Raw genomic sequence first — 12,287 nt, 5'->3', positions numbered from 1 at the left:
CTTGGAAAAACTTACAGTGTAACTTCCACAGCATACTGCCAAATAAATACTAAGTATGTATATTTGGAAGACATGCTTTTGGCATTTGGAACAGAGATGTAAAAATCAACCAAGAATTCTCTTTAGTAGTGGAAGGAGACCTCCAAAGGACACATTTTCATTTTGTAATAGTAAAGGATCAGGACAACCTTTCAGGAATTTCCTATTGGGCTGTAGCTGAGCCACTTACTTTTGTTAGAAAAACATGCGAATGAAGCCAAGGTTACAGGTCTGATTCTCACATGAGGAAAAAAACTATTCTCTGGTCACAAATCTTGAACACTAGTCAGCTGCCTTGCAAATATGTGCCATCGATCATTAAAGGTTTTCATAAATATTGAGGCACTATAAATACTCCCATGAAATAAAGCAAAGCTTTTCTATACTGCCGCCTGAAGCTGGGGCTTCATCTCTGTTGTATGTAACATTTAATTGGATTTCAAAATACTGACTGCATTGATGACATCATCTTACTTTTGTGCACAACAGTCTTAACCATGCAACTGTTAGGGGAATACAAGACAGAACCTTTCAATTACTGAGTAGATAACACTATGTAGAAAGATACTCATGGTTAATTCTGACATTTTAATCTGAATACCTCCATTTTATAGGCAAATTACCTAGTAAAGTTTTTAAAAGAACTTTTTAACAATTATTAAATTGATATATGATATATGATATGACATTGCTATAACTTCATTTTGGTTTGCTTAAGATTTTTTTCTCATATGATTTAGGTTATAGATAAGTATGCACGATTCTAACATGGAAAGTTTATTCTAACTAAAATGACTGCTGAAAGATTACACTTAGTTTCACCTTGTATGGAATGCACATTAGGCGTGTCTTACAGAAACACATACACATTAATCTACATCATCACACCTATGTCAAATTTCTCCGAAGAGAAAAAGAAAAACAAACAAACAACTCAAGGAAGGGTCTACTTGACTATCTTTTTCTTCATTCTCACTTATTTTCTGTTCAGACTTGTCTCCTTTCAAACAAAGAAGATAGAAAAGGTAAAAATCTTTGTTCCAAGAGGAACTGTGTTAAAGTAGGTTTTAAGGGTTAGAGCCAAAGGCCTTTGTCCTTGGTCATCTACAGCAAAACAAAAATTGAAACACGAGTCTGCAGACAAGCTGTGATGGTCTCTGGGGTGAGAGTCTCAGGCCAAAGCCAAGTTCTATTCCACTGCTACTGGTGATTGTTAACGCTCTTCCCCGGGTTGAAGAAACAGCAGGACCAAGGACGGCTGTGCTCCATATTCCATGTGCTCTGTGAGCCTCACTAAGTGAGCATGAACTACAAATGAGTTATGTCCTTGAACAGAAACTCTCGATTAATGTCATAACTATGTTACCTGATAGTTAGGCAGGACCTTATACATTATCTGGTGAGACACAAATCCCTAAGTTTCCAGATAAAGAAATGAGCAATGAAGGTCCAAAGACTTCAAAGACCTACAGCTGGTTAGACACGGTATCCCCAGCTATTCACAAAAATAATCACATTTTGACACCAGAAACATTTTCATTGCCTTGAAAACACTTTAAAAGATAAAGTGACTAATGCCTGCAATAGTGTGCCCGACTCCCACCCAAGTCTTTATCCTCATTCTCTCTCTGAATATCACATCTCCCTTTACTCCTCACAAATTTCCCCTCCTGCTTCCATTTTACCTCATTTTTCTAAACCCTGCCTGACCCTCCTCATACTGTATCCCTTAGTCTCTCCCCGACTCTGAGAGGCATAAAATTGTGCAAACTCAGGAAGAAGGGAAGAATCAAGAATAGCAATTGCTGACATTACTTGGCAAGTTTTGTTAAAGGTTTTACATTTTGACAAAAAATTTCAAATCTCCTCACTAATAGTGTCTGCATCAAAATATCCAGCTTTGCAATGAAAATGAGCCATGAAAAATTCAGGAATACTGTAAGAGATTTGCCACTTTAACATCTGATGGTACTCTTACTGGTAGATGTATCAGGCACACTTTATTCACTCTTTGGATTCTCTTAGCCACAACTCCTGTTCTCAACATGACTGAGGGGTCCAGCTCTGAATGGGCTCCAGCCAACCTCACGTGGGTGTAATCTGTTAGCAGCATCTCACAACACCCACTTAAGTCCTGCCTCTCTTTTCACTGCTCCTTAGGCTTCCCTATTGCCGTGGATGGGAGATCCCCCCAGAATTATGCCTCGTACCCAAGCATGCACAACTCAAAGGTGGGATGAGCCTTTAACCAGTGGGAATGAGAGACAGTGGGAAATTATCCACCCTCCTCTCTCCCCAGCTCACAGGAAAGGTCCTGAGATACAGTTTTTATGACTCTTTGGGGTGGGAGTTAGGGGCAAGTCTCCTAGGCCAGCTTGTTTAGACATCTTCCTTCTTTCCTCTCTCTCCTGCTTCAGCACCCTTGCATCTCACTTCTGTTCTCTGAGTTTGCACTCTCTAATAATGTGACAGCACATCCACTTGCTTTTTTGGTAACCCAGGCTAAGTCAGTATGTGTTGGTATATAAACTTTATGTTTCAGTCAAATCTCAAAATGACATAGGCAATGTTTTACAATATAAGATTTAGCATTTATTAACTATATGATGACATCTAATGTATACAACAAAATTTAACCCCAAATTAACCAAGAAGTTTGGTGTTAATGACTCCCCCAGACTCAGTCTTAAAAGGGATTCTATCTTATATTTAAGTTTCACTTGATTTTGTATAATAAAGATGCATGTAAATTAGAGTAGAAAAAGGGTGGAAAATAGCATTTAAAATGCATTACATATTTATGTTTCCTGTATTTTCCATCTAACTCAAGGAACTGAGTTTACTTGTGATAAAAGCAAGATATCGGTATTTATTTAAATATAAGTAGGGGTTCTGGCCAAAGAAATACCTTTGAGAAATTTTGAGTCACACAAAATTAAACATTTATTCTTTATTGCACAACTCCTTAGAGTCTTTGATATATATAACCACTACAAGATTACTTGTTGATATTTGTCAATATATTAATATATTACATCATGGGGATCAAATAATGGGCAAATATAGAAGCAATCCTTGCCCTCATGGATCCTTCAGCCCACTGAAGGGAGATCAACATCAATCTAATAATTGTGTAAATGAATGTAAACTTGAAAATATAAGTAATACTACAATGGGGAGTTATAAGGTATAAGACAGTTTGTAATAAAATTCCACTGAGAAATGTGAATATCTAGGGGGAATAAACCATATACCATTTGCAAACATAATTTGATTCCTAATCATTTTTCAGGTGAATATTTATTTTTAGGGAGGGTTGTTGGATTAGAAATGAGTCCCAGTTTGTAGCTGAGGTTCAAGCAATGTTCAAAATTTTGTTCTTGAGGATGATTCTTAGCCTTTATTTCCTCTTCTGAAAATGAGCAGTTTGAGCTTACTGATCTTCAGTGACTTTTCTAGCTATATATTGTATGATTAAATAATTCTAATTAAGTTATTTAGGGGTTTGAGAATATTGTTTGGAATTTCTCCAGGACCCAGCTGCTCTTCCTTCTTTCTTTGCTGCTAATTTAATTGCTAATTACCCCCTCCATTTAAACAATATTATGAGAAGTGGAAGCCATGAAATCTACATAAGGAAAATTTGCTCCCTTACCAGAAAGGTTATTAAAGCCACTTTACTCCTTAGCATAAAGATATAGTATAATCTAACAAAAGGCATCCTCTCTGCTCAAAGAATAAAGTTCAATGTCAAAAAAAAATGTTTGAGATGAAGAGTTGGCCTATATTTTCTTTGGTGAGCACTATAGACAATAATTGTATTGATTTTATGTAGAAAAACCTCTGTATATAATGTAGAGTACAAATAACCTCAAAATATGAAAAATAATCAATTAAAATTAGTAAAGATTTCTGTTTTAAATGCCATAACCTAGACTTCTGTTTTCCATTTTCTTCTCTCTTATAAAAAAAAGCTTGCATGTTCTCACTCATAAGTGGGAGTTGAACAATGAAAACACATGAACACAGGGAGGGGACTATCACATACCAGGGCCTGTCAGGGTGTGGGGGGTTAGGGGAGGGATAGCATTAGGAGAAATACCTGATGTGAATGACTGGCTGATGGGTGCAGCAAACCATCATGGCACATGTATACCTATATAACAAATCTGCATGTTCTGCACATGTACTCCAGAACTTAAAGTATAGTCATAAAAAAAATGCTTGACTGTATGCACTGTATGTCCAAAGCATCTTGGGTGGTATATGTCCAATAAGGCACATTTCCTTAAGGGTAGCACTTGGAAAACTCTTGTCACAATTTTCCAGTTAGATTACACACATCTGGTGCGATGTTAACCTGGCAATTACGTATAGTTCCTTTCTTAGCTTCTTGGGAAAAAAATGATAATTAAACAAATTGGGGATATGTTCAAATTAACATTTAAGTTTTTCTCAGTTGAGTAAACTGAGCAAGGACCCCTATAAACATTTTCTTCTTAGAGCCACATAAAACTCATACCCAATTTTTTAATGATTAAAAAAATGACCTTTTAAATGTACAAAAGTCAAGTTTAATGGTAACATTATAACATTAACTCAGTAATCCACTCTACAAATTGGGGCTAGGTATATTTCTCCCTGAATATTATATGCCAGAAGAACTGTTAATTAATCTCAGCTCTATCGTATACAAATTTTGGAAGTTTTTTCAATTCATACAATTATCATAAGCTCTGTGTATATTTTCACATAGAAATAAAATTATCTGATTTGCATACATCATAAGATTACTTAAGAACCAAATGAAGCAGTATATGTGAAAAAGTTTTGAGTATAAAAAGAATTTTACAAATATGAGATACTATTTTTGTTGCTCTCTGAAGATTTATTTTATTACACTAAATGTCTAGAAATTAATATGATCTTATTAGATAATATGAAATATATGGAACTGGTATAATTCAGTGCTTCTTAAATATAAAATCTGACCATAAAATGCATAAATCAATTAAGAATATACTAAAACTGAAATGCTATGTATTATGCCATAGGGAAGAAATGTAATATCTGCTTAAAAAAGAAAATAGCATAAACTGGAATAACCAGAGGGAGCTTCATAGACTCATACCAGGCCATGAGAAATCAATAATATTTGAGTAACTGGAGAGGATTTGAATACATGGAGAGCAAAAGAGCAAGACTGGGAAAACATCCAGCAGGGGCAAAAACCTGAAATATCAGACTGAATGAACCACTTCTCAGGTGACATGGGCAGACCCTATTTAAAAAATTTTAAACTATCTCATTGTTGTTCTTTGCACAAATTCAAATCGCTGAATTCTTCCACCCAAAGGAATATGTGGAAGAATTCGGGACCAATACATCATTAAGGAACACTTTGTTCTGAAATATTCAGTGTCTCCTCTCTCTCATTGCTCTTCTTCTACCAAACGCAGTGTAGACCATTTTGGGCAGCCTGTCAAAATTCACCTTGTCACCACACTGACTAATGTGTCTATGGTTAGAAAGGCAATGATAAAAATGGCAATCCAATGTCTCAGATTTAATCTCTAATAGCCACTTCCCCAAATACAACCTGTAGAATTTATAAATCAAGAGGAAAATGTATTCATTATTTCAAATCAAGTTCAGTATGATGACTGATCTACCCAGTTCATACAGTACTAGTTATGATTGGCCAGATCAACTGTGGCCTGAGACTAAAAGAAGCAAGGATCCAGGAAAAGAGACAACAGAAAGAGAATGTTTTATCATGGTGATGTTTGGGATTATCATATAACCGGAGGCAACCAAAGAATCAAGTTTTGCCCATAAAGTCTGTCCTGGTTGTCTCAGAAACCTAGAAAAAGTATGCACACAGCATACTGGAATACCTTTATAATGTGCTCTTGGACACACTTATCCCCAGTGGAGGAAAGCTCACTTATGCTGGTCCCCATCCCCCAAAGGAGCTCAATGATTCCCAATAAGGGAGTCTCATCACTGCAGCATGAATCACAAAGCACTTGTGAATATATTGAATCACTTGTGTACTTCCTCCTGTTTCCCTACTTCTTTCAGGTGGCAACTGAGTTACTACTTATTAAGCAAAGCCTTCATATTGAACTAATTTTACCTTCATAATTCTCCTATCCCAGTGACCTTATATGTTAATTCAACAAAAATTGATGTAATACTCATGATATTTCAGGTGCTTTGTATGGACTGATGGACTGATGACAGTAGATCTCTTAGATAGATACTGGATCTTGGAAATTATTTATTGAGGTCACTGAGCACTTACAGCATTATTTCACTTCTCGCTATGTCAAAGCACCTTGCTTTATTGTTTGCCACTTTTTAAACATGAAATTTTGTACAAAGCCTCCATTTTACTGGTGGCACAGTCAAGAATATGTACCAAGTCTCTCTGCCTAGACATCATCCACTTCAAGTTTTGGCATAGAATAGTTGGGGATAGGTGTGGAAGTAACAGATGCAGGCCCTAGTAGCTGCAAACTACCTCATCCAGACCTCGCTGTCAGCCCAACTGAAGACAGATGGTTAAGGACTGGCATCTCTCCTTTCAGTGATTCAGCACAACTATACCTGACTCATGGACTTGACATCAGCATTAGCTCCTTCATCGGAGGCAAATGGGAGGCTTCAGTGAATTAGGAGAATAGTTTCTCATCACAAAGAGATTTTACCTTTGAATGCAGTGGAGACAGATTTCTAAGCCATGATATTAAATTATTAAATCTTTGGTAATCCAACTTACCCCTTTAATACATTACAGTCCCATGGAAAACACTGCTGTAAGAAGACAATTATTATTCCAAATTCACAAGGTATTTTCCTGAGCTAGAATAAAAATAGTTAAATCTCAGTCAAGCCATGAGCATTACAGCAATTTCACTCTTTCACACCTATGTCCATCCTGTTTTCTTTGCCTGGAAGTACCACTTCTCTCCACTTGGAAAACCCATCATGGATGTTACCCTCTGGGTGATGTTTTTTTGTGTGTGTTCTCCCAAAGGTAGACAGTAATGCTTTATCTTCTTTCTTTCATTACATATTCTCATTGAACACACTTTCATTGGAACACTGATTGTTTTAATGTTCATTTCAACTCAGTTGTAAACTCCTTGAAAACAAAGACATCTTTATGCTTGTTTCCTTAGTGCCAGGCTAATAGCAGGGATTCAATACTCTTTAGTGAAATAAGCATTATTATGGTCACATGAAGTAAGTGGCTAACATTAAATGGACAAGGGACAGAAACCCACAATAATTATTTGTCCATGTCCCCAGTGACTTCCCCAGCTGTGAAAAGGTGTGAGTCATCAACACTGTTTCTTCCATTCATGGTAATAATGTCAATTCTGAATAAAATGAATGTCAAGGGAAGCCTTAAAATGAAAAGATAGCTATTCATTCAGGTAGGCATTTAGCAAACATTTACTGATTAATCACTACGTGCCATAAAAGATGAGATAAATGACACAGTGCCTGTCCTCAAGGAGATAAGAAAATAAGTCACTAGAATACAGGGTTCTAAGTGTTGAGCACTGAAATAAGACAAGCATCTTCTCCAGACTAGGTGAGTCAGAAAGGATTCTCTGAGGGGGCTATGCTCTATGCCCTGAAAGACCAATAGGAATTAAGTGTGAAAAAAGCATAGTGAGCACTCCAAGTAAACGAAAGAGCCATATGACTGTTCACTGCTGAGAAAGAAGCTAGCCCCTCCATGGACCTGGGAGTGGTTTGATATAGTGGGATTTGTGGCCTCAGGAATAAAGATAGAAAAAGGAAAAAAGAAGTTTCACCAGGTTGTAAGCTAGTAATGGGAAAGTATAAATGCATGTGAATGAACCTTAGGTCTCTAAAGGTACTCATTTAGTGGATTGTAACTACATGATCCAGAAGTTCTTATAGGACAGTTTTGCTCAAATCAGAGTTGGGGACAGATAATCCAATTTAACATAACTTGAGGATTTTTTTAAAAAAATTTAAGACAATTATACTAATCCTATGTATTAACATTTTAAAAGTAGATTATATTAAAATCTATAAGGCAGCTATACCAAACATTTTAAAATAGATGTTAAAAATTAATATTTTGAAACATTCTTTTAAGCCTAGAAAAATGGTTACCAATCGATTTTTAACATATTGACATGGCTAGTTTGCAGAAAAACACATTTTGTTAAAACAGATTATATATTTTAGTTCTTGAGCACTTTACATTGATCAGTCAGTCTAATAGAGTTTTATCCTCATGGGTGAGCGATTTGACTTAGAACAAAATTAAAGTGTCCATAAGAACCTTCAACAGTAATTTCCTGGACTGAATTTAATCTAAATTCAGCTTTGTATGAGAAATGCGACATTTCTGCTAACTCTAATTCTGAATTTTGTCTTTGAATTCCCAAATCAGCATTAACTCCCTCTAGAGTGTTGCTGTTATTTTACTAAATTCATGTACAGGAGACCTACTTGTTTTTCTGAGAAAATCATGGAGCACAGGAATAGTCTTATTTTCAAAACAATACCCAAAGAGGAGAACACAGAATTTTCAAGGGATACACTTGTTTAAAAGTCAGGAAGAACTAGAAATCAGTTCCAGTGGTAGAGCAAACCTCAACATTATCTATACAAATAGAATAATTCAAAATCTGTGCTAGGATTTTCAAAAGTCTCAAAATCATATTTGTGAACTTTTAATGAGTAATAAGAGAAAGCAAATCAAATTGTATATACTCATTTACATCGACTGAATTCAAACATTTAAGAATCTTCTAGAGGAAAAGTCTGTGCTGTTTCAGGTGGTACACAGAGATGAGCCCAGTGACCTCCATATTCAAAGACCCTTCATTGTGTAAGAGCTGATGGATATTGTCCTTCACCAAATATCTCTTCATTATAAATGGAAAAATGCTCATCCACTGAATAAGCACTCTCTCTCACCCTCTATGTCAACAGGTAAACATTTCAAAGCCTTTTGGAAAGGCAAAAAGTAACCGTGATGGGGTAGAATTAAGATATGCTGCTGAGTTGCTTCTGAGGTTCATTTAGAATGTCATTCAGGAATTTTACTGACAGACAAACCAAAACAAACAAAAAAACAAACCCCCCCAAAACCAAGAAATTAGAGTTAACAGGTCTATCAGTACATAAAAGTTGTTGGAAATAAAAGGAAAAATAGTTTCTTTGTAAATCAGCAACACAAAAGAGCAAAGCAGAAGAGAGAAATACAAGAAGAGGAGGACTCTTTAAAGACCTAACTGAAAATCCTATATTGATAAATATATGAGAAAATATTTCGCAGCAAAAAATGCTGCATGTTTCTAGGTTTCAAGATATTTCCAAAATATTAATTCTTACCACGTTTGAGATCAATGGGCATAATATTTGCCATTGGTGAAGAAATGTGCCAATTGCCTAGGGCTATGCAGCTTTTCACTCTGTGAACCAGGACTAAAATAGGATTCCTGGCTCTCTGGATTTCTGATATCCAATTTAGCAGACTTCAGCCTTCCACTAGATACTCTGCAAGTTAAGCAGCTCTCATATCAGTTTATGCCAACTGCTTAAATACCCTGTCAGCTCTTCAAGTGTTGTAAGTGTCTAGTGCCTAGGGACCTAATATGTCCTCAAGGGCTAGTACCTATTATTATTTGAAGTTAGATGTTAGTAACAGCTTTAGAAGCTATTATTTCTATAAATATTTCATATTAAAGCACTAATGCTAATATCTTATTGAAAGAAGTCTTAATTACATATAGGCTATGGAGCCTCAAATTTATCTTTAGATAGGAAACTGAATTCCCCATCTTGATAAAATGAATCAATATTTATACAATATCAACACAGTTTGTTAAAATCATAAAAGAAAAAAACCAAACAGCTGGAAGGGGGTAGGCAGGTGTGCATATTTGTGCTTATGTTAGAGTAGAATTTGTTCTATGTCATGCCACATAACCAGTTCACTTTCCATGAAATCAACTGATTGTTTGGCATTGGATATGCACAGCATATAGAAGAGTGCCTCATGTTTCAATTTTTTGGTTTTAAGTAAAAAAAAACACCTCTTGCTTAGAAACATGTTTCTTGTTGACATGACTGAAAAATCTGGAAGTTAATAGAAGATTGAAAATCAAACACAAGAAAAGTAATGTAAGGAATGTAGAGGAATGGGAGGAAGAAAGAGAAAAAGTGAGAAAAAGGAAGTGGTAAGAGAATGTGTGTTATAATAAAAATACTATTCACTCCATGACTGGTGTGAAACTACTCTTTCTAGGCACTGTTTTGGGTACTGAACAAAATATCATAGGCAGACATTCTAGTGAGTGGAGAAAGAAAATAGACATAGATTATCAGGAGGGATTTATCCTATGGCTATATTGGCATTTTAAATAGGATTGGCTTAAAGTTTTAAACAACTAGATTAAAATTAAACTTCTGAGGACAGCTCAAAATAGGAATTGTTTACCCATGTATATCAACACTATGGTGAATAGTTCAAAATAAAAAGAATTTCTACTAGGTGTTATTTCAAGCATTATGCCCTTATGTCCCCCGAAACAATTTATAATAAAACTGCTACTGCTCCTTGAACGCACCTCAGGATGGCCCGTACTTTGGAACCACTAGCAAAGAAGATCTTTAAAGGAATTTTGGTAGCCGAACTTGTAGGCCTTTTTGGAGCATATTTTTTGTTTAGCAAGATGCACACAAGCCAAGATTTCAGGCAAACAATGAGCAAGAAATATCCCTTCATCTTGGAAGTTTATTACAAATCCACTGAGAAGTCTGGAATGTATGGAATCAGAGAGCTGGATCAAAAAACATGGTTGAACAGCAAAAATTAGATCCAGTCATCATGTTCAGCCTCCCATCTAAGCTGTTTGAGACCTTTGGGAGAAGAAAAGATGAGTGTACTACCACACTGTAGACTCCTGGCGGTCCCACAGAACATGCTGCTGAGTCACAGGAACTTCTAGCCTGCCTTGGCCTGCCGTTTCCCACCCACTATACAAACCCACTGCTTGTTTGTTGCTTTTCTTCTCATATTTATTGTCAAAGATTAATGTTTCATAAAGAAATGACTAAGGAAGGAAAAGAAACAAATGCTCTAAAGATCTTCTTTCCCCAAGCAGTTTTACTGGTGAAATAAAAACCAGTAACAATCAATATCAGAAATAATTAAAATGTCTATAAACATGTAAAGTTACTTAGCAAACTCATGCTATATAAAAATGGATCACTTCCCAAAAAAAAAAAAGAAAAAAAAAACTGCTACTAACTTTATAGGGAGATATTTCTTTGTATAATCTTTATATTTGTGTTTCTTTGTGTAATCTTTGAAGTAGTAACAGTGGCCTTTCCTTCTCACCCTCAAATCCTCATTTTCAAAGCCAGTTGCTTTGTGTCTTCATAGCACAGTTAAAGAGGGTTCGTCTTGGATAGAGTCAGACTCCAGAATTAGTTTGATAGCTTTTTATTGACTCCATAGAGCTCTGGAGCTCTATGCTAATTGATTAAAAAGTGAACAGGTAAAAGTAATGAAATGACACCATAAAGGGGACCATACTAGGGGAAGATAATGTACAACTCCGCAGACCATTAAATTACCTCTCTTGGTTTGTTCCAATAACATACATAGTCTTAATGCCATATGTTCTGTATTACTAACATGTATCTGAGACTCATCCAGGGTCACTTTCTTTTTTAAATATCCAACTTTGCTTCATACAGTCTTCAAGCAAAATACTGTGCATAGCAGAGTCTTCAGCATGATCACATCCTTTTATATGTAAACAAGAGCTTCTTTCAAATTTACACAGCATTTTGAATCTCTAACATTTGGATTGGAAGACGAAAGTGTTGCACATTCATTCATTTATTCGACCATATGTTCAGTCATGCAACAACATATATCGAAACTTTATAATATCAAGGCACTAGGTTAAGATCTATGGAATGAGAGACAAAAGACCCATTCTTTCTAAACACAGAAGGAAGACAATTTTGAAAGTTTGCTGACAATTTTAACATAGTGTAACTAAGTGCTTTTATAGAAGTATTCATAGAGTGAAGAAGTGGCGGTATCTACCTTACCCTTGGTATGGAATATTGGGAAATAATTCATAGAGGAGAAGCCACTCATCTTAAGTCTTGATGAATATGTCATACATAAACAGCAAGGAGGTGGAAAGAGGGAAGAACCTTCTAAACAGCCT

General features: G+C 35.8%; 1 protein-coding gene across 1 annotated transcript; it reads left to right on the top strand.

Moving 5' to 3' along the window:
* Positions 1 to 10,653: 10,653 nt before the first annotated feature.
* On the top strand, positions 10,654 to 11,274 carry LOC123568071 (protein CEBPZOS). Its single transcript, XM_045368438.3, has one exon. The coding sequence runs from the start codon at positions 10,674 to 10,676 to the stop codon at positions 10,914 to 10,916; it is 243 nt and encodes an 80-aa protein (XP_045224373.1). The 5' UTR covers positions 10,654 to 10,673; the 3' UTR covers positions 10,917 to 11,274.
* Positions 11,275 to 12,287: the final 1,013 nt, after the last annotated feature.

This window comes from Macaca fascicularis, chromosome 12, assembly GCF_037993035.2.
Source record: "Macaca fascicularis isolate 582-1 chromosome 12, T2T-MFA8v1.1".
In the NCBI taxonomy this organism is placed as follows: Eukaryota; Metazoa; Chordata; class Mammalia; order Primates; family Cercopithecidae; genus Macaca; species Macaca fascicularis.
Note: the sequence above shows the minus strand (reverse complement) of the source record. Positions and strands in the feature narration are given on the sequence as shown.

What these genes read in the sequence shown, in the direction of transcription:
- LOC123568071 (XM_045368438.3), top strand. Translation starts at nt 10,674, where the DNA reads ATGGCCCGTACTTTGGAACCACTAGCAAAGAAGATCTTTAAAGGAATT.